Source organism: Canis lupus, chromosome 10 (genome assembly GCF_011100685.1).
Source record: "Canis lupus familiaris isolate Mischka breed German Shepherd chromosome 10, alternate assembly UU_Cfam_GSD_1.0, whole genome shotgun sequence".
Lineage (NCBI taxonomy): Eukaryota > Metazoa > Chordata > Mammalia > Carnivora > Canidae > Canis > Canis lupus.
This window is the reverse complement of record NC_049231.1, coordinates 21660213-21687439: the sequence shown is the minus strand read 5'-3', so window position 1 is coordinate 21687439 and position 27227 is coordinate 21660213. Positions and strand designations below refer to the sequence as shown.

At 53.9% G+C, this 27227-nt stretch overlaps 2 protein-coding genes across 10 annotated transcripts; one reads left to right on the top strand and one right to left on the bottom strand.

Annotated features, from left to right (window-relative positions):
• Nucleotides 1-558: 558 nt before the first annotated feature.
• Nucleotides 559-2915, bottom strand: LOC119876742 (basic proline-rich protein-like). The gene is made up of 2 exons (XM_038551563.1): nt 2401-2915; nt 559-2266 (listed from the first exon to the last, which is right to left on the bottom strand). The coding sequence occupies exons 1-2, from the start codon at nt 2913-2915 to the stop codon at nt 559-561; spliced, it is 2223 nt and encodes a 740-aa protein (XP_038407491.1).
• Nucleotides 2487-26983, top strand: FAM118A (family with sequence similarity 118 member A). Of its 9 annotated transcripts, none has more exons than XM_038550233.1 (10): nt 2534-2571; nt 8214-8350; nt 12021-12076; nt 12864-13119; nt 16325-16546; nt 18242-18370; nt 19681-19966; nt 21778-21810; nt 22673-22756; nt 25794-26983. In XM_038550233.1, exons 3-10 carry the CDS (start codon nt 12030-12032, stop codon nt 25811-25813), a joined length of 1077 nt encoding a protein of 358 aa, XP_038406161.1. In that variant the 5' UTR covers nt 2534-2571; nt 8214-8350; nt 12021-12029; the 3' UTR covers nt 25814-26983. The 9 variants fall into 9 exon arrangements, with proteins under 9 accessions (XP_038406164.1, XP_038406161.1, XP_038406166.1 ...); XM_038550232.1 differs by lacking the exon at nt 2534-2571 and adding an exon at nt 2957-3136; XM_038550231.1 differs by lacking the exon at nt 2534-2571 and adding an exon at nt 5539-5665.
• Nucleotides 26984-27227: the final 244 nt, after the last annotated feature.

Genomic DNA, 27227 nt, shown 5'->3' with positions numbered 1-27227 from the left:
CGCTGCCGGGAGGGCTGATCCGAGGCATGGACCCACAGACCGAGGGCTCGGGTGAGTGCCCTGCCAGCGCAGGGGGCCCACCTCTGCCTGGTTCTCTCCCAAGCCACTGACCCCCCCTCCCCACCAAGCGGGCCGGTGCACAGGCTACTGCACCCCACCAGCTTCCCCGGCCCGGGCTGGGGGTGGGGGCGGGGGTGGGATACGGTGACGGGGGAAGAATTGTTAACTGTGACTGGCTCCGCAGGACAGGGCAGGCCAGGCAGGGCAGCCAAGGCGGGTTTTGACCGAATCGGGGCTTCTTCGGCCTGACCGGTCCAGGGGCAGACGAGGCGAGGAGGGGGCCCCTGAGAAATAGGATCGCCAGGCGGGGGAACCCAGCTGCACGCTCCGGGGGGCAGTCCACGCGCGCACGACTCTGAGCTCCCTCCAGCACCCCCGGCTCACGGGGACAGAGAGGACCGGTCACAGGGCCTCGGAGCGAACCCAGCCGCGGCCACTCTCAGCCTCTGGGAAGAGCCTTTCCGGATGGCAGGGCGCCTGGGGAGGGCACTGGCACGTTCACGGGCACCTGGGCAACGGCCGCCGGGCTCCGCGGAGCTTCGGGGACCCGGGGACCCCATGGAGGTACGGGAGGGAGAGAGGGAGAGGACAGCAGGCGCGCTGCTCCAGGGGGTGCGAAGGGCTCTCAGGCAGCACAGCGCTGGGCAGGACTCCCTGGGCCGCAGCGCGAATCGGGGGCGCGGACGGGGGGCGGGGGTGTCGTCCCGGGGACCGGCGGAGGGATTCCCCGGGGGCCAGGGTGCGGAGGGGGGTCCCCGGGTCCGGGCGCGGAGGGGGCGTTCCTGGGATCAGGGTGCGGAGGGTGTTCCGGGGGTCAGGGTGCGGAGGGGGGTTCCGGGGTCCTGGCGCGGAGGGGGGTCTGGGCGCGGAGGTGGGGCCCGGGCGCGGAGCGGGGTTCCGGAGGTCAGGGCGCGGAGGGGGGCCCCGGGGTCCTGGCGCGGAGGTGGGGCCCCGGGTCAGGGCGCGGAGAGGTGTTCCGGGGTCCGGGTGTGGAGGTGGGGCCCCGGGGGTCAGGGCGCGGAGGGGGGTTTCGGGGTCCGGGTGTGGAGGGGGGTTTCGGGGTCCTGGCGCGGAGGTGGGGCCCCGGGTCAGGGCGCGGAGGTGGGTTCCGGGGTCCGGGTGTGGAGGGGGGCCCCGGGGTACTGGCGCGTAGGTGGGGCCCCGGGTCAGGGAGCGGAGGGGGGCCCCGGGGGTCAGGGTGCGGAGGGGGGCCCCGGGGTAATGGCGCGGAGGTGGGTCCCGGGGTCCGGGCGCGGAGGGGGGTTTCGGGGTCCGGGTGTGGAGGGGGGCCCCGGGGTCAGGGCGCGGAGAGGGGTTCCGGGGTCCGGGTGTGGAGCGGGGCCCAGGGGTCAGGACGCGGAGGGGGGCCCCAGAGGTCAGGGCGCGGAGGGGGGCCCCGGGGGTTAGGGTGCAGAGGGGGGTTTCAGGGTCCGGGTGTGGAGGGGGGCCCCCGGGTCCTGGCGCGGAGGTGGGGCCCCGGGTCAGGGCGCGGAGAGGGGTTCCGGGGTCCGGGTGTGGAGGGGGGCCCCGGGGTACTGGCGCGTAGGTGGGGCCCCGGGTCAGGGAGCGGAGGGGGGCCCCGGGGGTCAGGGTGCGGAGGGGGGCCCCGGGGTAATGGCGCGGAGGTGGGTCCGGGGGTCCGGGCGCGGAGGGGGGTTTCGGGGTCCGGGTGTGGAGGGGGGCCCCGGGGTCAGGGCGCGGAGAGGGGTTCCGGGGTCCGGGTGTGGAGCGGGGCCCAGGGGTCAGGACGCGGAGGGGGGCCCCAGAGGTCAGGGCGCGGAGGGGGGCCCCGGGGGTTAGGGTGCAGAGGGGGGTTTCAGGGTCCGGGTGTGGAGGGGGGCCCCCGGGTCCTGGCGCGGAGGTGGGGCCCCGGGTCAGGGCGCGGAGAGGGGTTCCGGGGTCCGGGTGTGGAGGGGGGTTTCGGGGTCCTGGCGCGGAGGTGGGGCCCCGGGGTCCGGGCGCGGAGGGGGGTTCCGGGGTCGGGGCGCGGAGGGGGGCCCCGGGGTCCGGGCGCGGCGGGGAGGCGGGACCGCGGGGGGCGCGCGCACACGCACAGGCCCCCCAGCGTCGGGCGCTTCCGGGCGCACGGAGTCGCTCCCCGGGTCCCCGCAGAGTGCGCCTGCGCCCATTTTCCCGACGCGAGCAGCGAGGACGCGCAGACCCGCGGGTTCGAAGGCGCGAGCGCTCCGCGCGTCCCCCACCGCGTCTGCGCCGGAGAGCCGGGGGCGGGGCCACGGGGCGGGGCTTGTGCGTCCGCGGGGCCGTTGGGCTCGGGCGGGACCTCGGCGCGGCGGCGGCGGCGGGCGGGGACGGCTCGGCGGCGGCGCGGCGGCTCCTCACCGGGAGGCGGTGGCTCCCGCCCCGGGGCCCCGCCCCCGCCCCGCCCCCCGGGCTGCGCGCGCAGCCCTCGCCGCCGCCGGCCCCGCCCAGCCGGGGAGCGCGCGGCCGCCCGGAGCCCCGGAGCGCGGAGCACCGCTGAGCGGGAGGCGGCGGCGGGAGCCGGGCCCGCAGGTGAGGCGCCCGCAGGTGAGGGGCCCGGGGGGAGGGGGGCGGGGGGCGGGCCCAGAGCCCCCGCGGTCCCCGAGACCCCTCCTCGCCGTTACGGGCCCCCCGCCCCGAGGCCCTTGGCAGCCCCTGGCCTCCCCGACCCCCGCCGCTCCCAGGCCCCCGGGGCCGCAGAGCCTCAGGATTCCCTCCGGACGCCGGGACCCCCCGAGGGCCCCCGAGGCCGCCCGGGGCCCCCTGAGCCCGCCCGGGTCACCGCCCGGCGCGCAGGCCCTCGGCGCCCTCCCGCGCCCCGGGCCCCCACCTCCTCTGTCACCTGTCACCTGCTCCGCGTCCGGTGCCCCCCCCATGCCACGGTGCAGTCGGGGCGGCTGCTGGGTCAGCTGACGACCCCTTGCAGCCCCGCCGGGCCTGTGACCTCGGCGCCCACGTTTCCATTTGTGTTCACTGCTGCTTTGAGGCCGGAGCAGCCACAGTGATGAACTTTTAATGCTGTTGCCGAGACTCCTGTGGCCCCGCAGAAGAGTCTAGAGAAGCCATCTGACGTCGCGGAGGGAGGGCAGCCAGGCAGGTGGGGAGTTGGAGCAGATCGGGCTCCGAGGTTGTCTCCTTGGCTTAATTTTTTCATTTGTGGAATTAATATATATATATATATATATATATAAATTTTTTTTGAATGCTCAGTAGTTTCCAGGAATTGGCACCGGAGCCAGAGATGCCGCAGTCCTTGCTTTCAGGGCCGCATGTGGGCAGGGTCACCTGGGGGAGGACCGTGAAGCAAGCAGGTGGTTCCTCGGAGTGATGATCACCCTGTAGGCCTTGAGCCCAGCTGGGGTGGGAGCCTGATTCTCAGGAAGTGGTGTTGGGGAGAGCTCTCTCAAGAGGGGAGGGAGGCCCACCGCTAACAGGTGCGCTGATCTTGAAGGTTGAGGTTGAGAAGTTTGCCCCAGTCCTGGGAAGGGGACGGTGTGTGAAAACGCAGAGCGGTGTTGCCACCAAGCACAGCGGATTTTGGAAGCAGGGGTGGCTGGAGCCGAGAGCCATCCCGAGGGACGGCTGCAGATGTACTGCTGCCTTAACAGAAAGGTCGTCAGGGTGGGACTCGTAAGTGGGGTGAATCCAGCTTTGTTCCCTGAGACTCATGCCCTTGCTCCTTTCTTGAATTGCGGCTGCTCCTATCGTCCGAGGAGACAGTGACCGGGCTCAGGGCTGAAGGAAGGCAGGAGTTGGTCAGTGGGGAAGACTGAGGGAGATTCCAGGGAGACCAGAATGGGGAAATCGGGAAGTTTGGCAGAGTGCAGGGTTTGGGATGCAGAGTGGTAAAGAAGAGGGTGGGCAGGGGGGTTCAGGATGCAGGCACGGAGTCGGGGCCCGCTGAGGGGTTTAGGGGAGTGGAATGGTTTTTGTGTTTATAGCAATCACTGGCTGTTGCAGCGGGAGGAAGTGAGGTGAGAGATCGAGGGGTCCCGGACCAGGGTGGGGGCAGTGGAGACCTTGGCTGGGCCTCTCAAGGCTAGACCCCAGAGACTGCCGTTCAGCTCTTTCCTGTCTGAGCCTACACTTTCCTGCCTGGAAATGGACTTTGGAACTTAGTAGTCCCAGTAGGAGAGGTTTTGTCCTTTTCCCCAAAAGGTGGGTGGTCTCTGGGGCTTCAGGGTCACTGCATCGGGGTGGGAGCCCAGCACCCACACAGGAGATGCACACATGGCATGGGGTGGGAGAGGAGGCAGTGTGAAGAAGCAGGTTCTTGGAGATGGAATAGGATACAGGGTTTGGAGTTTGGACTTTGGACTTAGGAGCCCTGAGGAGATGCAAAGTCCGTGAAGGAGAGGCAAATTCGGATGGCTCCTGTGCTCTGGAGACTGTGTGGGACTGGAGGCAGGGTGGCTCTCAGGAGGACACAGGCGGTGGCCTGGAATTTCACGTGGTGGTGAAAATGTTCTGCATCCGTGCTCTGCAAGGCACTAGCCCCGTGCACCTATCAGGCGCTTAAAATAAGGCTGGTGGGACTGAAGAACTGGATTTGTAGATTTATTTAATTTTAACTAATTAAATCCAGGAAGGGCAGCCAGTCACATGCAGGGTGTAGTGGGAAGCATACTGTTCTAGTCTGTGTTCTTTTAAGTGTTACCTTTAATGTTTCCAGCAACCCTAGGAGACATGACATAGGATTCCTTTTTTACAGATAAAGGAAATAGAGACCCAGAGTAAGTAACCTATCCCCATGTTAAGTAGTACAACCAGCGTGGGGTGTGGAACTCCTCGGGCTGGGCTCTTTCCACAGACCCTGTTTCCTCCCTGCCAGGAGCCTGGAACCTCTCCTTGCCTGGAGACAGAAGTCCTTTTGAGGCGGCCCTGGTTTCTGCCCAGTGCTCCGGGTCTGGTCTGTCCAGGCCGAAGTCTGTGTGAACTGTGGGGTGGTGAGCCAGCCTAGACCAAACAGAAAACTGTTGGGAGCTGCTGCTTTTGCCTGCAGCTTCTTCCTGCTGCCTCTTAGAGCATCACGGCGGCCGTTGCTCTTAGCATTTCTGGAAAGTGAGCTAAGAAAGCAGGTGAAACTGCAGGTCAGCTAGACACCGTGGCTTGTTACTTGTGAGGAGCTGGTGGTACAAAAGGTGCCTTAGATGCAGTGAGTACTTGAGATGAAGCTTTGCTCCCATGGGGGAGCAGGTAATGCTCCAGGATGCAAGGTCAGGGGCCATGAGGCAGGAGCAATTTTCTAGCTTGCCCCTTAGTCCTCGGCGGGGGGGCTGGGGAGAGGGGAGAGGAACTAAGTCACTACCTCCCAGAGTCTTCATTTTCACTTCTCTAAAATTAGGGCATCTGGCATCCCATAACCTTTTGGATCCCCCCAGCTCTAGAATTCTGTAGTGTCACATCTCATTAGAGGTTTACTTTCTAGAACATCTCTTATTTTTCTTAGGATGGCTCAACGCCGGTGGTTCAGCCTGCCTTTGGCCTTTGTGGTGGTGTATCTTACTGTTATTGGCTTATCATTAAGTAACGTGTCTATTTGAGTTAATTTGACGCGTCTCATCTGATGGACAAACTAAAACAGCAAACACTTCAGAGGTTGCCAGGGTTCACGATAAAACATCAGGTATGTTTGCCATCCTGAGCTGGGCTCAAGTCAGGAGAAAATGCACAGGACTGTATTCACCATGGTGACCGATCTCTGGGAAAGGTTTACCGTTGGCCTCGCCTGATGAGGGGCCATAGTAGTGAGCACTTCGCCGGGTTACTGATGGGATGAAGTGAGATGATGCACGTGAAGTACTTTCCCCTGAATCTAGTAAGGGTAGAGAAAATGTCACTAACGAATGTTGCCATTTGAACCAAACTGTGACGTTCACGTTTTTTATGAGTGGTGGGTTTTCTTGTCTTCCTTTGGGGTATATGCCCAGGCAACGCTAGAGGCATTATAACTGTTAAAAATGCAAACAAATGAATGCATTATAACTGCTAACAGGGCGCATTTTTTTCTGTTGTAATTTATTTTGACCACATTTAAAAAAAGATTGGTTTAGTGTCAGGTGTTCAAATCAAGGTTCTGTGTTTTCTGTAAAATGAAGAAAAACCATTCATCGTAAAGACCCCTTGTTAGTAATGGCTGGGAGGAAGTTTGACCAGAACTGTGGCTAAGTGAGTGGTTGTGCTTGCTGCCTTGGAAACCAGAGCCTTGAGCTGGGAGCCCCCTGATGCTGAGGGCAGCCAGCTGCTGCCGCGGTGGTTTATGGTGATCAACGCTTTACAGCCGATCAAGAACCTTTTTGGTCGTTGCCTCAACTGAAGTTTGTGCAACAGCGAGTGGTATGGGAGGTGGAATTCCCAGCTGACACGTTTGGAAACACAGGTTCACAGAGAGATGGCCCCTGCTCCTGAAGTGGTGGCATTTTCTTAAGTCCAGATCTTGTGTTTTCTCTGTAGCGGCTCCAGGGCTGCCCCCATATTGGGGTTGCTGTGTTCTCAGGGCTAAGCCTCTTGTAGTTCTGGAAGCTTGCTGTCCATTCACACCTTGTTTCCACGTCAGGCGAACTTAGTCATGCTAATCAAACTCACCAGAAGAACATTTATCACTCCCAGATGATTCATTTGTGGTTAGAAGTATGGCCGTCAGATGTACTTGAAAACTTTTGTTACCCAGTGATTTCTGCTTTTGCGTCCACCACCCCCACGTCTGCATGCGGAGCCAGGTTGCTGTGAAAAAGGCAGTTTGTGGGAATGACATCAGAGTAAAAGGAGAGGACAGTATTAAATACCAGTGTTTGCGTCAAGAGCTTTGGTAGTTGCTGTAGTGTGCCCATAGGTGGAGACGCACTGGGAAGCGCTTGCTTTATGGCTTCCAGGCTTGCCTTGGTGTAGCCAGAGTACAATGGCTAGGTTTTGGCCTCCTCTTAGGATTTTCCAGTCCTTAGGAACCACACTGATGCTGTAGATTACGCTTAATACTAATACAGTTGACCCTTGAACAACACAGGTTTGAACTGTGTGGGTCCACTTACACGCAGTTTGTTTTCAGTAAATACATTGGAAATTCCTTTTGAGATTTGTGACAGTTTGAAAAAAAAACCAGACAAGCCGCAAAGCTTTGAACTAAAAAAATTCAGAGACATATGTCATGAATGCATAAAATAGTTGTAGATACTAGTCTATTTTGTCATTTACCACCATAAAGGATACACAAATCTATTATAAGAGAAGTCAAAATTCATCAAAACTTACAGACTTATGACTTCATTCTTGGTCAAGAGAATGTAAATAGAGATGCAGTATTAATTGTAACTGCATCGAATGCACTGCAGTGATACTGTACTGTCCTTATTAGGTGGCTGCTTCCTGTTGCTCTTGTGGCGAGTTCAAGAACTGCCCGTATCTGCCTGAAATGCCGTGTGCACTAATCTCCTCGTGAACGGTTCATCTCTCTGTAAACTTTGTGGCTCTTTCTATTATTATAGTTTTGGGGAGTCAAAAGTTAGACGCAGCTTTTCAAGCATGCAGGGTGCCTCTAACCTGTCCCTCCTCCCCATTGTTCAAGGGTCAACTCCATTTCCGAGTCTCTGTCTTTGCGAGCAGCACATTTATACATGATTTCTCAGCCTGGGTTACTTTGTAACAGCGGCAGGGCCTGACTGTGGCTAGTACCTAATACCCAGGCCTTGCCCTGCTGCCAGTCATGTATTTCCACATGTCCAGGGACCACCTCATTCCATGACTGTGGGTCGGCTACAGGTGAGGGGAGAAGCCAGCTTTAGGAAACCTTGACAGATACTTGCATCTTCTCTTCCCCTGCTGTGTGAGAGGAATATATTTTGAGTGTACATCCCTCTTCACTGAGAGCTCTCATCTCTCTGCTCTTATGCTGCGCCAAATGCATATCATTCATTTATAGAGAGAAGTGAAGAGGTTTTCCTAAGGATACTTTTGAGGACCCCACAGATTCTCATTTGTGGTTTGTGCTTGTAAAGGGAAAGTGTAGTTTATAATAGAAAATAATTTGTTTCAATAAGTTTTTTGTTATGCTAATTTCATAAAGACTATTCTTGACATTTTATCCCTCCCCCTCAAAACTATGATTGGAACACTCCTTGATCCATTCTTTTTTCCTTCTCTTGACCCTTTTGCCTTTTCCATCCCTGCGCCCTTCCTAGCATTGGAGAACAGTGAGGTAATTCCAACAAAGGTCGGTTCTGCGGATCGGCGTCCGAGCCTGCTCCAGCAGGTCTTCAGCTGGCCTCACTGCAATCTCTCGTGATCTGGCTGCTTGGCCGGCACCAAATAGCTCCAGGTAGCCTTTGATGTGTTGGGTGGACGGGTGCTGGATAGTTGGATGGTGTGCCTCAGCCTCCCAGGAGGCTAGACTGTACATTGCAGGCCTGAGTTCCAAGAGGGCTGGCTCCAGAGTCAAAGCTCTTATGAAATGCTTGCTTGCCTGCCCTCCCATCTCCCCTTGGCTGGAGAAGTAACACAATGAGGTCCAGAGTTAGAAGTGTGGGGCCTCTACGTAGGCATGGTCAGGAAGGATGATGGCAGGGGAAGGTCATGAACCATCTGGCACAGTGGGGTTAGGGAGTTGGGAGGGGACTTTGTCTTGCTAGTTGTAAATAACAAGGGCCATGTTCATAGTTGATTCTCTTGCATTGGACCCAATGTGGTGAACATTTATTTTGTGCTGGATGCTGGCAGTCTCTGGCTACTCTGAAGCTAGTTCATAAAATACTCATGATCTCAGATTTTAAGCAGAAGACATCCTGTGAAGACTTATTCCTGGCTTTAGATGAAAAGGACAGGAACTGCTTCTAAAGATCTGTGTTGGGCCAGAGTTTGCTTTTAGGAAATGCTGATAGGTCCTTGAAAAAAAAAAAAAAAATAGGTTGCTATGATGACTTGGCTTTGGGCCTACAAACTGTGGTGACGGCATGGTCACCAAGGAAACCAAAAGATGCAGCTTCTCAAAGGTCTCGGAAGGTTTTGTTGCTGCTGTCTGGAATCCGATTGGTTTAGAAGAGTGGTGTTGAGCATGGGAGCAGACCAGCTGGGGCTTGCCATCCTGCCGGAACTTCTAGGATCTGGCACTAGTTGCTTTGGAAATCTCCTACTTGGCCCTTGGTGTGAGAAGAAGGAGATTTGGGGGTACTCTCCAGATTCTGGTGAGATTTGGCTCTGATGAGTACTCTGCCGAAAGAACAGGAAGTGAGGTCGTATCTCCAGCCTGCAGCGTTAGAATGAGCCGTCGATGTCTAAATATGGGCAGCTGTGCAGCTCATCACAGTGCTTGTGTGGAGTCTTCATATAATTGGGGACTTCCCTGTTGGCTACTTTGCTTCTTAAAGATGCACAGCGGTGTGGAAGTCTAGAGGCACATCTATCTGCCTGTTGAAGCTGGAGCCTGGGATTCGGTTGAGGCGCTGAGGGGCCAGCTCCTGACTTTGATCAGGCTCAGACAGAGAAGGAGGTTTGAGCATCTGGACCAGCAGCAGACTGCTTTGGAGGGCGAGCTGGGATCTGTTGTGTGTAAGTGTTCAGTATTTACAGGGATGAATTCCTTTGGAAAACTTTGAAATCACGTAATTTGAGAGTTAAATCTTGTCCACCGAAGATTGAATTGTCCATACTGTTTTGCAGATGTGTAAATGCAGTGTTTGGGTTTCCAGTTTGTGCGGGTACAAGCAGTTGCACAAGAATTGAAAGAACTACAGGTAGATTTGTAAAGGTCTTTACCATGGAAAGAGATTGGGGCATTTCTTAAGTCTTTGGTTGACCAGTGACTGCTTAAAGATTACTCTTAAGATGTTATGTAGAGGAGGCTAAGATAAGAGGCTTCTTCCCAGGAGTAACTATGTCAAAGGGATGTGCGTTATTTTGGGAGGCAGGGGCAGGAGGCCATTGGATTAATCAACTGATAAGCATCTCCTACTAACTTGTCCAATAGGATTGAGTAGGAATGAGTCTCAAGTTACATCCTGAAGTGGGAGGTTAAGAAAGCTGCCTCATTGGCAGGTCAGAGCCTGAGCTGTTTGACTTAGCAAATTGAGCTTCCAGAGCTCCTTTCATATGAAAGATTCTCAAGCTTTCAAAACTTGGTCAGTTAGCCACATTTCATATTTTATAGATGTTAAAACAGGATTGGTGAACAGTTAGGTCAGCCATTGAAATCTCAGGGCTGGGATCCAGGGTGTCCAAATAGAGTGGAAAGCCCCAGTATGTTACTTTCCTTAGAAAATATCTAGTAGGTTAAAAAAAAGATTTGACTTTGATGGCTCTGATAGTAACTTTTTTTTTTTTTAAAGATTTTATTTATTTATTCATGATAGACACATACAGAGAGAGAGAGAGGCAGAGACACAGGCAGAAGGAGAGAAGCAGGCTCCATACAGGGAGCCTGATGTGGGACTCAATCCCGGGACCCCAGGATCACGCCCTGGGCTGAAGGCAGGCACTAAACTGCTGAGCCACCCAGGGATCCCCTGACAGTAACTTTGTAGTGGAAGGAGGATGGAGTGAAGGCGGAGAACCAGCCCTGACTTTGCCAGCCTCTCCCTGGACAGATGACAGGCATCTGTGAGCAGCATTTTTCTTGCCTGTGTACTACGATTTCTTAACATTTGGGGAAAGGTCACAGACACCATTGGGAGTTTGAAGGAATCTCTGAACCCTTTCCCCGGGGTGGGGTGGGGTGGGGTGGGGCGAGGTGGCGGGGTAGGGTAGGGCGGGGTGGGGTGGGAGGAGGCATCCAGGCGCCTACATTGTGTGTGCATTGTCAGGGGATACTCTGAGGATCCCATTTAGCTCTAAAATCTAATGATCCTTACAGGGAGATTAAGCTTGTTTACTTACCCTGGGAAATTATTTTTGGTGACCTGGTTCTAATTGAGATTAAAAAAGACAAGACTACACATGTAAAAAGGCAGATTTCCGTCAGGGCTGGTTAGGATCTGGCGAAGCAGGCACTCACATATTCTGCTGACCGCTTTTCTGAGAGGTAGTTTGCCACTATGTGCTCAAGTATTTTACAGTGTTTATATTCCTTAACTCAGCAATTCCACTTCTCAAAAAATCTCTCCTAAATAATTCCAAAATAGATAAAAAATCTTTGCGCACAAAGATGGTTGTCAGGAAGATGCTTTGATTATAATGCATGGAAAACAGTAGGCTATGGCCTTTGGACTCCAATGAGAGGAAAATGTAAAACATCTAGAAGGCAATATACACCTGTTCGCAGCAGTTCATGCTGAGGTAGTGGTTTATGGGCTTTTTAAACTTTATTTTTCTGTTTCCTTGTTTACAGTAAATATTCTGGAATTGGGGTAAAGTGATTCTGCAAAATTTGTAGAACATGGAGGTAGTTCGGCAATAGAGACCTAGCTGGTTTAAGATTCTTGTTTTATGTAAAGCTAAGAATTGACCTTTTATTTAGATAATTTTTTTGGACTGGCTTTCAGCACGGCCGAGGGGGCTGGGGCCTGGGAAGACTTGCTGAGGGGGCTGGGCTCCCTTGCACTAGGGCGCTGCCCCCTGCAGAGCATGCCTGTGCCTCCCCCCTAAGAAACCGCTTCCTGGCTCTGCTCTGTTGGGCCACTTGCCCTTCTTCCTTCTGTGATAAGTCATTTGTGTCCATGTCAACTGGAAGCAGAGTCATAAAGGGGGCGGCAAGGGGACACCCACCCCTGAGCCCACTGCACCGTCTAGGTGGGTGTGCGTGAACTTTCGTTCCTTTTCTGTCTGGCGTAGAGCTACGGGGAATCTGAATAGGAGGCTTTGCCTGGCCTGGGTGGTGGGAACCGTGGTTTAGGAAACATTAGGGAAGTATGTGTTTTGTCTATGACATTTTTTAGACATTCTAATTTAAATAAGGATCCAGGACCTTTGATTTTAATTCCAGCTTGAACTCTCTTCTGTGTACTAATAAAAGAACTTCTATCTGGGAAACGGAAATCACTTCTAACGTTTCTCTTTAGGATTTACAGATGGATCCAGTGGAAAAGACAACAAACAGAAGTGAACAAAAGTCAAGGTAAATAAAGTCAGCCACATCTTCATGCATGTAGATAGCCTCTGTCACATGTCTCCTGAGGTGTCATTTATATTTAACCTGCCACCTACAGAAGCAAATGTGGAAGTGGAACCTTGTGTCAGGAGGGAACGTCAAGGGGCTGTGCGGCCAGCCTTCACTGCGATGTAAGAAACGTTCCAGAAGGCAGTTTCCTCTTTGCATAAGGAAACGACTGTCACCTGGTCTCCAAACCAAGCAACGAGTGATCCCAGGGTCACCTCGGGGACTGGGGTGCCATGCTTCACTGGAGAGCACTCTTTGACCCCCAGTGAAGCACGAGTCGTGCTTGTTCAAAGTGATGCTAGATGAGGAAGTGTTAGCTTGGGAGGGGCTGGGGTGCCTAAGAGGCAGAAAACCAGCTCTGGCCGGGAAGTTTCTTACCTGGCACTGCAAGCAGGGATCATTTTTGTCATCGTGGTTAGTATTTACAGGCTCTTGGCAGCTTCAAAGGAATTAAAACTGCTAGCTTTTTGTTCACATATATATCACTTAAATGTGTGCTTCACACCATGGGGGACTCAAGATGAATAAGACACAACTGTCCCTGGGTCCCAGGAATGAGGATAGGACGTGTAAAATAAATACACAAAAAATAATAATGTGCAGGCTCTGTCTTCCGGTGGTGTGAGTGGGGACAGAGGGCCTGTGGTCCATCTGACCTCACAATTCGTAGATATTCCTAGACACCATTTTCCTCCGTGGGTGCAGTACTTTCCACATTGACTTCTGTTCTTTCTGTTGTTTTAAGTAGAAAGTTTCTGAAAAGCCTCATCCGGAAGCAGCCGCAGGAACTGCTGCTGGTCATTGGGACGGGCGTCAGCGCCGCGGTGGCGCCGGGAATCCCAGCCCTCTGCTCGTGGAGGAGCTGCATCGAGGCGGTCATCGAGGCTGCTGAGCAGTTGGAGGTGCTTCACCCGGGGGACGTCGCGGAGTTCCGCAGGAAAGTGACGAAGGACCGGGACCTGCTGGTGGTCGCCCATGATCTGATCCGGAAGATGTCACCTGTAAGTCTTTTTCAGACAGGCACTTCGGGTTTCCCTGGGGTAGCGTGGTTCTCTGAACCCGTGGCCGGGTTGGGACCACGTGCTCCCGACCTGGGACCCTAAAGTGAACACTTCTTTAAGCCTATGTCATGTTTAGTTCTTGGCAGAGTGAGGCTGCTGGGCCAGAAGCTTCCTCTCGCAGCAGTGGTGATGCCAGGTGCACGGTGGGGCTCCTCAAGGAGTGTGTGCTAGCTCGGGCCCGAATCCACGTGGGGCGTCTGGGACGGGCTCTGGGATGTCGTCATGCCTCACTAGGGACAAGCCTTAGGATTTCGTACTCCGCGGAGGGGTATCCTTGAGGTGTATTTTGGTTTAAGTGGGCCAGCCGTGTATCTTCAGATGACAAGTGGTTCCTGACAACTTTTGAAGATAGGAAAAGGTAGAGCGGCTTCGTCGGCAGGTGGAAGTGGTCTAGTAGAGAGGAAGGGTGGAACAGGGGGCCATTGCCGAGGGATGCCCTCGAATCAGGTGCTGGTGCAGGCGTGGGGTCTGCCGTCAGTCGCTGCTTGGCCGGGTCAGCCGTGTGGACTGGTGTAGACGCTGGAAGCTACATAATGTGGTAGAGGCTCGTGGCAGGTTTCTTCTTGCTACTCGAGTATCTATTAAAGCACAGCCATCCTCTGAGGGTTGGGGTGGGGGAAAGCATTGGAGGTGTTGCACAGAAAGCATGAAAAGGTGTCTTTGGGGTCCCTGGGGAGACTGGAAGCGTTTAGCTGCTGTAGACACCCCAGCTTGGCTTACAGATGATCACGTTTTTATTTCTCACATAAAAATCTGGGCCGGCAGCCCGGTAGAGCAGGTGGTGTGCCAGTGTTGGGGGCCCAGGCCCTGTCCTGCTGCTCTGCCATCTTCACCATCCAGCTGGGGGGAGATGAGGTGAACTCCTGCCTCCTCCCCTCAAGGTCCTGACAGGGAGCCACATCTCCCACTGCCAGGTTACACATTGCCCTGCCCGGCTTTCCAGAGCCTGGGAAGGGTTTTCAGCGGGGCAGCTATCCCACAGGGGGGTGTTCTATTAATACTGGGCCACTTGGATCTGGGCCAGGGCTGGCAAGTTGCAGTCCCGGCCAAACCTGGCCCGCCGCCCGTTTTGTAAATGAAGTTACTGGTCCACAGCCACACGGATCATTTGCATATCGTGCGTGGGGCAGTTGAGTAGTTGTGGCAGAGACTGTGAGGCCCACGTTCTAAAACAGTGGCTCTCTGGTCCTTTATGGACAGGGTTGCTGAGCCCTGTCCTAGGAGGAGGGGGCTGCGTCTGTGGACAGAGAGGTGTAGGAGTGCTGGGCAGCGCCAGGGGCACCATCAGGTGAGGTTGTTCATGTGGAGAGAGACCAGCGAGGCGGACGCTCATTTAACCCACTTAGAGGGCCCACCTTCGTGGAGACTTGACTACTCTTCACGTGTGTATTTTGTAAAACTTCATAAGGACTTAAAGTGAGGCCAATCGGAACGACTGTGTCCCCCCCACCATGCTGAGCAGCTGAGAACGGGTGTGGGAATGCGGTGGGGGGAGGGGGGGTCGTATCCAAGTTGCCAGGAAATCCAGCAAAGCACAGGAAGGGGTCAGCAAGGTTGGAAGCTTATTCAAGAAGGTAGTTGCGGTGATAAAAATTCTAAAAATCGGGAGTGTAAGCTGCTGAGTGGGAGGAGTTAGGTCGGCAGTGGGGGAGACTCGGGGTACCTGGTAACCAAGCTGGTGGTGTGCTGCCCTGGGAGTCGGGGCTGCAGGGTCAGACAGTGGGAGCTTGAGCCAGAAGTTCTGGAAGGGAAGGGTCCTGCTCCTAATAGTGTCAGGTTTGGGATGTGATAGTAGGCTGGTTGGCAGAGATGGATAAGGCCAGTGGAGGAAAGGCCGTGATGCAAAACGGGTCATCTCAGTGAATGAAGAAACCAGCAGACACTGTGACCTGACGGCAAGCCATTTCCCCATCTCCCCAGGCCCAGCGAGTGTGAGGGCCTCAGGGACGGCGAGGGCCAGCTTTCAGTGGCAGAAGGAGGATGATGTGGGGGTTTACTGACGATGGACCCACTGGGAACAGAGGAAGGGTTTCCGGGATTGGGGAGATAACAACTGTCAGAAAAGTGCTGGCTGGGAGCCACGAGTGCTCACAGGAGGGTCTTGTGGCCTGTGACATCCACAGAGCCAGATGGTACGGTGTGTGTGTGTGTGTGGGGGGTGACTTCTGATGGACGGTCCCGAGGGCAGGCTGAGGGATTTGGTGGTGATGCAAAGTCCTGGCCCTGCTGACCCCGCAGCTGGTGCTCATGGAATGCCTGGGGGAGGTTCGGTTTTACTGGCGTGCACGACACCTCCTGCCCCCCAGGTACTAGCCACCGCCCCAGGCCTCTGCTCCCCTTCACGGCAGAGCTGTTCAGAAGCACTCTGTGTATTTGCTGCTGCCAGTTGCTTACGTCTCCTCCTGAGCCCACCCCAGCCAGGCTTGGCCCCACCGCTCCACTGAAGCAGCTCTCGTGCAGGCCACAAGTGACCTCTGAGACCGCGGCTGCTCCATCCAGGGGCTGGCTCTTGCTCTCCAGCCATCGAATCCCTCCACACTTGTTGTCAACCCCACTGCCTTGCACCTAACTGCAGATGCCATTAAGACACACTGTTTCCTCTACCAGCAAGAAAGACAAACCAGTACCCCTGCAGCACTCTTGGGGGGAATCTGAAGTCTTTCCTACGCTCTGTGGTCATCAGAGCCTCACGTGATCTGGTTCTGGGTCACCTCACCTGCTGACCTTAGCCATGCTCTTGCCCTGCGACAGGGGCCCCTTGCACACCCTTGGATCTACCCGTGCTGTTGCTACCTCAGTGCCTTTGCACCTGCTCCTTCCTCTGCCTGGGATACGCTCTCCAGAGGCCCCTCATTTCCTCAGCTCTGCTCAAATGCCCCTTCGCAGAGGCCCTCCCTTCCACCTGTTGTCCCTCTGCCCCCAGCAGCACCTGGCCCCCTTTCTCTTCTTACTTTCCCATAACATTTGCCACTGTTGACGAATCACTTACGTATTTGTGCAGGATCTGTCTCCCTCTAGGGTTTCAGTAAACTCGTACGAGTCAGGGGTTTCCTTCTTTTAACGCTGGCGCCCAGAGTATCGCTGCTTAGCTGCTCAGGGGTTGATGAGAGACAATGTTTGTAACTCCTGTTCCACCTCTTCCTAGCGTACAGGCGACACCAAGCCCAACTTCTTCCAGGACTGCCTGATGGAGATTTTCGACAACCTGGAGCAGCACATCCAGAACCCGCTGGTGCTGCAGTCCATCCTCAGCCTGATGGAGAGGGGCACCATGGTGCTGACCACCAACTATGACAACCTGCTGGAGATCTTCGGGCAGCAGCAGAGCAAGCCCATGGAGTCTCTGGACCTGAAGGACAAGACGAAGGTGCGGCCCGCGGGTTCCAGGGCGGGAGGCAGCCACGGAGGAGGCGGTGCGAGCTGGCTGGGGATCTGCGCTGCTTCAGAGGCGGCCCAGGCTTCCCACGGGGTGATGCCCTTCCCGTCTCGCTGCCTGCTCTGGTTTTGTTGTGTGTTCTGTCCTGCACGTCCGCGAGGGCTTCTTGTGTGGATTCATCACAGTCCTCGTGGGAAGTAGGGGCCGTAAGAGTCACGAGCAAGGTCGCCCCCGGTCCTGGCGCTGTGGTTCGGGTGGTCCTGTCCCTTCGTTAACAAACTGGGAGTATGCCATATGGAACGTTTTTATCTTGGTTTTTTCCCTTAATATTATACTTTGAGTATTTTGCTGTCCTTAAGCTGTGTTTCAAAGCGTGCTTTTAAATAGCAGTTTAATCATTGAAACATAACCGTTAATCTTTCTCTATTATCGTTAGCATATTTCCACAATTGTAAGTAATGCTGCAGTAAAAATCCTTATGTTTCCATGTCTGTTCTTTAGGGTAGATTCCTAGAAGAGTTGTGGGGTCAGAGGGCAGGAGTATTTTAGATGATAGGAATCACCAGCTGGCTGTCCAGAAAGATAGCGAGTTCATCCTCCCACCAGCTATGTGGGAGGGTATCCACCTCCCACGTCTTGTGAACACACCATGTTACCAGAAAACAAAACACATTTCCCCCGCTGAGGTGAAAATAGGTGAAAATTTAACATTTTGGTTTTGCCTTGCTAAGGTGGATCATGGTTTCGTGTTATTGACTATTGCTTTTGTGACATGTTTATATCTGTTGCATATTTGCTTAAAGATTTTATGTCATTACTGATACTGCCCCCACCCCATGTGTCTGCACCCTGAGGGTGGTCTCGGCCAGGCCTGCCCTCCACGCAGGAACCTAAGGCCTAGAGATTATGCCCCCTTGAGGCCCAGAGTGAGTGTGCAGCTGCAGCCAGTTCAGACCCCGGAGCTGCTTTCCTACAGAGCTTGGCACAAGTCTGGTGGGCGGCCACGTGTGTCCAAGGGACAGCCCGCTAGGACTGTGCTGGTGCAGTCACGGGTCCCACCCTCTGCTGAGCTGTTAGTGACACTAGTCCTTTTTGTGAGGCTTGTTTGCTGTTGTAAAGAGCATCTCTGGAAATTGCTGAGGGCTTGAGGCTGAAGTGCCCACTGGCTCATCTATCTGGGTTGCACCAGTAGAGCCGTTGGGGTTTGTCCAGTTTTCTGGCACCGTGGGGACCACCTGCGGCTATGAAGGTGCCCCTGGCATGAGGATAAAATTCGATGTGTGTGATGTGCCTTTTTTTTTTTTTTTTTTTTAAGATTTTATTTATTTATTTACTCATGAGAGACAGAGAGAGGCAGAGACACAGGCAGAGGGAGAAGCTGGCTCCATGCAGGGAGCCCGACGTGGGACTCGATCCTGGGTCTCCAGGATCACACCCTGGGCTGAAGGCAGCGCTAAACCGCTGCGCCACCTGGGCTGCTCCCTGCAGTCCTCTTTGATGTGACAGGAGTCACCAGCGCCAACAGCTGATCACTCTTAGGCTTTGTATGTAGCACTAGGACGTGAAGTATCTCTGTCATTCTTTCCAAAGAGGTTTGAAAAAACCACAAATCCAATTTAGGTATTTTCCTCTTCTGTTTTGAATAATACCCACTTTTCCCCTTTGTCTTGGCTTGATTTCTGACAGGTCCTTCAGTGGGCAAGAGGGCACATCAAGTATGGAGTTCTTCATATTCATGGCTTGTACACGGATCCCTGTGGGATGGTCCTGGATCCATCGGGATATAAAGATGTTACACAAGACCCAGAAGTCATGGTACGGCTCCCCTTCCTTAGGCTTTAGTGGTGTCCCCTGGGACTTGGTGGCAGTGCAGGTAGCTCCCGGCCTCCAGGCATGCCCGCCCTGTGGGGCACACAGCTGGCCCTGTTCTCAGCTGGATCTCCAGGGGCTGGCGCCTCGCACGGATGCCCAGTGCTCACGCAGTGAGTCCTGAGTGCTCCGCGGTGCCCGTGAGCCTCCAGCGTGGCCCGTGGACCCTGCACCATCTGTGCGGACTCTCGGGCCACCCCCACCCCCCCACTACCCTCGTGTGTGTTCTTTCAGGCACCTCCTTTCCTTTCTCCACTTGGCAGTCTTTCTCTCTCGCTTTTGAAACCTCATTTTACAACTTCATTCTCTGTGAAGCTGTTTTGATATCCTGGACAAAATGAAGTGTGGAAAAGCTGCTTTTCAGCTTTCTATGAAGTTTTTTATTAGTGCATTTAGAAACCACTGTACCATCACTGAGTCCCTGCTGATCTTGGGGTCAGGCACTCCTGTCCTTGGGCTGACCCGGCTTGTGGCCCACAGCACACGTGTGGCCTGATGGGTGACTGGACTGGTGCCCCTCCGGGGGTCAGGGACGCTCGTGGGAGGCTGTGAGAATGGCTGGGTGGACCCTGGCCCTCTCACTAGGGTGTCAGATGTCTGAAGTGCTGACTCTGCTGTGTGCCTGAGTGACCCCCTGAATCTTTGCCGGCCCCTTTTGCCTGTTCCCTTGGATCACTGTCATGGGTCCCCTCCTTCCTCAGCTCTTTTGCCTTCATTCCCAAAACCCCTGTTCTCCTGACAGCGGTCCCTGGTTCCCATCTGTGATCCACGCAGACACATTAATTCCCGAGTGTTGGATTTGCACAGTTCTGAACAGAAACAAATGGAATGTCTTTATTTCATGTTTTAAGAATTTAAAATTGTACATAATCCCCGAAGATTTGAGTTGCTAGGCTGCACCACAGGATGGCTGGGTGGGTGGGTGGGTGGGTGGGCATTAGGCTTTCCTTACTTTGAGGCACAATGACACTGGACATTAATGGGGACTGTACCCATTACCCTGGCTTGGAGAGGAAGGGGCTCCCACAAGTGCTGAGCAGGGACATCCACTCAGCTTGGGCCTCTGTTTGCTGAGTGCTGCGCTGGGTTGACTTGCAGAGTGTGTGCTGCCTCTTGCTCTGTCCCTGGTGTAGCTGGTGGGAGGGGCCCATTGCTGAGCAGCGTTCTGAAGGCGTAGACATGCAGCTGGCACTCGGGCCTAGGGTCGCACCACTTTTCAGGTGAGCATCTGTGGCTCTTCGTTGGCTTTTCCACAGGAAGTCCTCCAGAACCTGTACCGCACCAAGTCCTTCCTGTTTGTGGGCTGCGGGGAGACCCTCCGGGACCAGATCTTCCAGGCTCTCTTCCTGTACTCGGTGCCGAACAAGGTGGAGCTGGAGCACTACATGCTTGTACTCAAGGAGAATGAAGACCATTTCTTTAAGCATCAAGCGGACATGCTTTTGCATGGGATTAAAGTCGTGTCCTACGGGGACTGTTTTGACTACTTTCCTGGCTATGTGCAGGACCTTGCCACTCAGATCTGCAGGCAGCGCAGTCCAGGTAGGGGATTTCTTTCTTGTTTTTTCCAGGCACGACATTAATGGAGTTCTTTTCAGTTTTTCCTTTTTTTTTTGTGATACAATTTACACCACAGAAAATACAATGGGGATGGAGTTTTCATACCACTAAGCTCCCCAGCCCTCCAGTTACCTTTAAAAAGATGCGTGTGTGAAATCGAAGGTCAAGGTTGTCAGTGTGATGGTGATCTCCGCACAGGACTTGAGCGTTTAAAGCTGTTCGATGGCAGTCAGTGTTTGCCACACTTCCGGTATCCTTAGCTAGGAGACGGCACACCCCGCCAGCTCCACAGTGGAGACGCCAAAACCCTGGGAAGCGCAGAGCCTCAGTTACCCTGTCTCCTCACTGCATTTTACAAGTTAAAACTGCAGAGGCACAGAATGATCTCACGAAGACTTTTACACTTTTTTGCAAATACCATCTTTATCCCGTTGCGGTGCGTGCAACACATAAGTCTCCTTGGCCCAGCTGCTGGGGACCTGTCAGGAATGACCTCGATAATGGAGCCGGTCTTAAATTGGTCATCCCGACATAAAGTGGTTAATGGCTTTGAGTTTGGGGTCCTAAAACATGGATGATGGCAAACTTGGAAAGGTCTGGACTGGCTGGATTTAACTACAGCGAGAACGTAGCCCCGCTCCCCACCCCCTGGGCAGGGGAATTGGGGGCCAGGGTCACAGGTGACCGGAGGCACACGTGGTCCAGCAGCTCTGTCTCTCCCCGCTAGTCCTAGTGAGAATTGCGAGTGATTAGCAGGTGAACCAGTTTAAGTTGCATGTCCGTGAAGGAAAGTAGAGTTAGGGCGTTAGCCCATTTCCTCGGCGGAGGAGAAGCAGGGACAGATGCTCACTCGTAAAACTCTGCGTTTTATGTTCTTGACCTTCATTTTCAGTGACAATATCCATGGCCAGAAACTAGATGATTTGACAGATGCAGGACCAACTCAAAGAGATGAATCACTTGTCTAGCTAGCTCCCAGAGAGTTTGGAGCTGGGACTGGAATCCAGTGTGTCCCAAAGTGGACCACAGGCCGAGCTCTGGAGAGGACCAGAGGTTACCCTGTGTGAACCACAGCCTCTCCTGCCTCTGCACGCATGGCTCCCCGGAGGACCAGGGTCTCACAGACACCCACATGAGCTCGGGCCTTGGGGGGTGCCTCTGGGTGCCTTCCTAACCCGGCAGAGGCCCCATTCCTGAGCCCAGGCAGCTGAGAGGATTTGACAAGCCGTTGGGGCCAAAAGATCTTTTGGACTTATAATTGGTGAACGGGTCCTTCAAGGATGTTGTACTTAGGTTTTTGTTTTGTTTTTTAAGATTTTATTTATTTATTCATGAGAGAGACACAGGCAGAGGGAGAAGCAGGCTCCATGCGGGGAGCCCGATGCGGGACTCGATCCTGGGTCTCCAGGATCACGCCCTGAGCCGAAGGCAGGTGCTGAACAGCTGAGCCACCAAGAGGTCCCTGTATGTAGGTTTTTGAAGTACCTCTCTTGACCGGAGAGGGTGGTGTCCCAGCAATGATGGTCATGATAGTGATGGTGGGTCCCGGACCCTTTCTCCCTGTGGGCCAGGCCAGCCCATGCCACCCCTCCCTCGGTCCTCACAGTGACACTGGGTGGAGGAGAGGAGGGCCGCCTGCTGGCCGTGGTCCCCCGGCTCCCCAGAGCTGGTATTGAGGTTCCCAGTTGCTGTGGCGCCGCCTGAGTAGGCCTGTCCGCCGTCCCCGCCACTGGCCCGAGGAGGACGAGCACGTGAAGTCTGGGTTCTGCTGACTGTTTTCCTTTCTTCTCCAGATGCTGACCGAGTGGACAGCACCACACTGTTGGGTAAAGCAGATCTTGATTTTTACCAGCCTGTTTTTTGCCTACACGTTCCATTATCTTCCTGCCACCGTAGAATCATGAAAGTTTCTCGCAGTAAATACCTAGCCTGTATTCAGACAGCCCCGCCAGAGATGTTGGCCGACCGTGCCTCTACGGTCCCTGTGACAGTAGAGAGATTAAACTCGCGTCCCTCCGGCAGGGGCAGCGTAAACTGGGGTCACTTGTTGGCACCTGACGATACTGTCCCGCAAGCAAGAGATGCAGGGCAATTGGAATGAGAGTCCTATTTTACCATGGGGTCTAAGGCATAGTAGCGTTGTCCCAGCCCCTTCTGAGATGTTTATTGCAAAAGTTCTGACCTTTTCACATCAAGTTTTTCTGTGCGTTGCTTGCTGGAAAGGAGAAGGTCCTTGCGGCTAGGCTCAACTCTGGCTGTTGACAAATTTGCAAGATAGGACCGAGTTCGGGAGCGGCCAGCGTCTTCCCAGCGGACTTGGTGGCAGGCTGTGCGCTTCGGTCAGGCGGTGGGGGAGAGGGGCCTCTGTGCACCGGCCCCGCGCCCTTGGCGGGTCTGGTGCGGGCGCCCTGCGCGTTTGGATGGGCTTCAGCGTAGAGACCCCTGAAAGCGTCGTGCTCTGCGTTCCATTTCTGCCTCCTTTCCCTGCAGAAGGACACCTTTATTAGAGTCACTTTGTCACTTAGATGTGACTCCTGGGTCCATCCTTCTCTTTTGGACAAAGCATCATCTGTGGCACCTGGCAGGGCTTGTTGGCCAGTGCTTCAGTGCAGTCAGATTTATAAACTGGTCCTTGAAGGGTGGATTCTAGAAGAGATCAGCTGGTAAGTAAAGGTTTTCACCTTTCAGGGAATGCTTGTCAGGACTGCGCCAAGAGGAAGCTGGAAGAGAACGGAATGGAAGTCTCAAAACGGCCCAGGCAGTCTGACACTGGTATGGTGCTTTCCCTGTGGTGGGGCCTGCTGTGGGTTGGCCGCGGCCGCGGGCGCGGTGCTCTCCTCACCTGTGCTTGGTCGGGAGGGCCTGGCGGGGGTGACGGGGGTGGCGCCCGGCATCAGCCTGAAGCCCGTCTGGGTGTCTGGGGAGGCGTGTGATGCAACAAGTACACACACACAAGGTGCACAGTCTTGGGTCAGCCCTCAAATTTCACAGAGCGCATCTGCCACCGGATTGTGTCCAGTTCACCAAGCAGTGTTGTTGGGAGCCTGTCCCCCACCCCTGGCACCTGGGGTTGACCACTGTCCTGACTTAGGTCCCCTCCGTCTCCAGAAAAACCACTTCAAATCCTGTTTCTTATTCCCCGTTACCGACTCAGATTTACTAAACGGATTATGTAAGTGGGTCCAGTCTATGGCCTCCGGGACAGGGGCTCTGGTGCTGCTCACGGCCTGCCCATCCTCCCGGGGGTCCTTCTATGTGGGGGTCCCCTCTGCGGGGATCCAGAGCACCTCCTCTCTGCTGCCCACGTCATGAGTGGGACTCCCGCATCCGCACTGGGCCCTGCCTGTCAAGCCCCCGCAGCCGCCTCACCCCCGTGCCGTGTCTCCTCTGCGGGCTACGCTGGGTGTGGTCATGGCCCAAGCCCACGCGAGCCCTCTGGTCGGCCCATAGGTTGGGTCTCAAAGTTGGAAAACAAAAGCACTTTTGTTAAAAGAAGGCAAATCATTTTTTTCTTGGTTCTCTGTCTTGTGTGCAGCGTTAATGGGATTGGTGCCAATTGCAGGATGTTCTCAGTATCAAGGGAAAATGCGTTTTTTCGCTTGTTGCATATTGGAGTTACTGCTGTTGCTTTTTAGTTTTTGAGGAGTTTCTAGATTTCTTTTTGCCTTGTTCAAAAAAATCACGTTTTGTGGTGTTTCTAATGTCTCGTTCTGTCCGTCATACTGCCTATCCCCTTCCTGAGACCCTGGCCTGCTGCTGCTCCGCCTGGGGCTGTGTGCAGTGTCGTGCGCAGCTGCCCCCCCACCCCACCCCTGGCCTCCTAGGCTGCTGCCTGGGTCTCCCCTCCTGTCCCCGGCCAACCTGCCATGACCCCTCGGGCTGTCCCACTCCGCGGGGGGCGGGGGGGGCAGCTCCCTGAGGCCCAGGCGTCTGGGCCCCTCATGGTCCTTACCCTCCACGCATGGCTGGTGCGTGGGCTTCTGCTGCTTCCTTTTCCTAGGGACTCCACTGTCTTACAGGTCGGGTCGGGTTTTCTGTTGAAGAGGGTTTGTTGCCAACCCAGGTCTTCATGACCTGTGGGTAACCTGTTGCTTTCCTTTCTGGAAGCTTTTTCCTCATGTTCAGAAATTTCATGAAGGTGTGTTTAGGTAGAAATCTTTTCTATGTCCCTGCTGAATTCTTTCCCTGCATTTCCAGTCCTGGGATAACTCTGGTTTCCTTGATACTTTCTTTCGACTCTGTTCCTTGTTCCTTGATTTCATGGTCCTGGTTGGACCTCATGGATTGATTTACGGTTGATTGATTTCTGGTTTATTCTCTTGTCTTCCTGTCGTTTTTCAGTCTTTATTTTTTCAAAAACTTTCTGGGCGGTTCTCAAAATTATGTTCTAGCCTCTGGTTAAATTTTTGAGAGTTTTAATGTTAATTTCTGGGAGCTCTTGTTTTCTGATTTATTCTCTTTCATAGAATCTTTTTTTTTCTCTCCCATGACAGTGATATGTTTTCAAATCTCTAGAGATTCCCAGGTTATCTGACTCTATTCCAGTCCCAAAAACATTGGGATTGAGGATTTTCAGATAACAGTATTAATTTTTTACTACTTTAACTAAGAAAACTTAAGCAAAATGCTCTTAAACACTTCTCTAAGAACCCATTGAGATTCTCAGACTACAAAGCATATCGAGTGTCAGGTACCTGTTACTCAACATTTAAATTAATCCTCAGTGGGTATGTATGAGGAGTGCTGCGATGCTGCATTTTCCTTCTACATCACAAGGAACATGTGCTGTTGAAATAGTCTGTTATTGATAGAAAGATCCCTAATGAAGCAAATAACAAAAGCAGTTTTTAAAAGCGGCTGCGCAGTGTTGTGCCCGAGCAGGACTGGTGGCAGGAGACAGAGGCTGTGGTGGCTGGAGGTGTGTCTGTGAGCCTTCCTGAAGGACACTAAGCCACCGCTGCAGCAGGTCCTCAGCACACAGACCTGTAGGGGGAGAATGCCACTTCAGCATTTGGAATACAATTCTTTGAAGTCTTTCGGCAAATATTTAGACTGAATTCAGCCAGTAGAGACATCTGTAACCAAATAAAAGTGAAAGAAATGAAATGAGCACTTTGACTCATTTCTTCCAGGACAGGTGGTTTTTTCCACTAGGCTCTTTCCTGCCTCTTGTTTTTGTCCTGTCTGGGCTCCTTGGTCACTTGTGATAATCAGGAAGGCAGACCTGGAGATGCTCCGCCCGTAGTGGTGCTGCTCTTCGTGCGGCTCCCCCTCCAGGGCCGCCTCCGGGTGGTGTGGCCCATCTGGGGCGGCCCACGTGGGGCAGAGGGCTCACTGGCTGGGGCTTTGGGGGAGAGCGGCAGTTGAGCCAGTGGGGCCCCCAGGGATCCCCTGGATGCCAGCACCCCTGCTCTGGGCAGTCGTGTCTCCCTAGAGAAAGCTCTCCGGGTTTGTGTTCCACGCTCTGGCTGTCCCTGTGGGCCGGCTGTCATCCCGCTGTGGACACTCCTCTGCTCTCCATCGGGCTATCATCTGAAGGTTGAAATTGTCCCTGTCTGGTGACAGCCACCTACTCCCAGTCCTCTCAGAAGGAAAAGGGCACCCACATCTATGGGTGCAGATTCCCTGCTGTTGTGTACAAGTCACAAAGCCATTTCTCAACAAGGGCTACTGTTAACATTATGGAGTCACTTTGAAAGTGTGTAGCATGGAAAATAAACTCGACAGTGTCTGAAATGGAGATCCTCTTGCAAATAGTCCTTTAAGCTGAGTTTAACATTTCTGTATTCCTTTCATTTTGTTGAAACAGATGATGCTGGAGGGTCTTGAAATGTTTAGGACCAATAAAACCTGCAATGTGAAAACCAGCCTTCTGTAACCACAGTGCCATAACCTGAACGCTGAGGAATGTTCAAGAATTCCACATGGGATCTCTCACTTTGAAACCATCCCACACCCTGGAAGAGCCATGTGGCTGTGTGGCCTCGGAGGCTGGGTGCAAGTTCCACTGTGTGGTTTGACTGTTTGGGAGGGGAAGCACGAACGTCAGGGTTCCCGTGAGGCCCGGCGGACACCTACCTCAGGGACCACTAGCAGCGGGGAGGGAGATCCTGGGCCTCCTGGCTCCTGCTCGACACACTCCCTTTGTCAATGAAAAGGGGAGGGTGAGGACTGTCTAAGCAACAGTAGTTGCCAAAGAGGAAAAAAAAAACTAGACGCTTAAAATTTTCTAATTTTTATGTGGAAACCTCTGTTACTGTAGAAAAAAACTTAAAAGTTTTTGTTGCATTGTTAAATAGTAAAGTGTGTGCAGGTGCTCCTTTGAGGCACAGCATCTGCTGCTGAGAATATGTTTTGAAAAAGGAAGAGCAGCTCATGGACTTCTTTGGAATTACCTAATTTTAGTGACTTCGGCTCCAGAGCTGCCCCAGAGCACAGCAGGCCTGATGGCGGTGGAGGGGCCCCAGAGGGCAGCTCGGTGCTGGGCGAGTCCGCACGCTGGCTCACAGCTGCCAAGCTACATGTGGAGCACAAGACCAAGTTTGCAAATTTTAGTTACAAATTTCAAGCTTTCCGAGTTTTTATTCCATGGGGTAAGGGCCAACCTTTCTGTTCTTGTCTCTTAAAAGTCTCTTCCTGTGGCCCACTTGGGGTTCGCATGCAGCGAGGCCGGCAGAGCTTGTAGAGGGCCTGTGGCAGTGTGAGCCGTCAGGGTCAGCCGGGGCCGAAAGCGCTGGACTGGGGGCAGTGCTCTCGGACCCTGCTTGCTCTCCTTGCAGGGGCTGGTATTTTTGACGTGATGTTTCTTGCCAAATCTCATGACACTCCCCATTGATGGCGCTGGAGCTCTCCCAGGTATAAAGTTAAGAACAGGAAACACAAAGTTGGTCAGGATGTGTTGTGTTCGAGAGAGAAGCCAGAGATCCACTTAAGACTTTCTTTTTGAAGCATGAAAAATCTTTTATGTTACTCTGGTCATCAATAAAATGTTAACTTCAACTTTGTGTGCTCAACTTCAGTTATGACAAAGCTTGGTGTGATGTAGTTAATGAGAATGTTTGCCCTGAGCTCTCAGTTGTGAGGTCAAATGACTACTTGAATGTGTGTGAATTTTTTAAAAAGCAAGTATTTGAATTTGTTGGTTTTTTAAAGACACGTTTACAAAGTGCAATCAGCGATGAATGTTTGCATCTGAAAGTTGGTTAGACGCAGGGCAGACAAGCATGAAAAGTGATGTGGAACA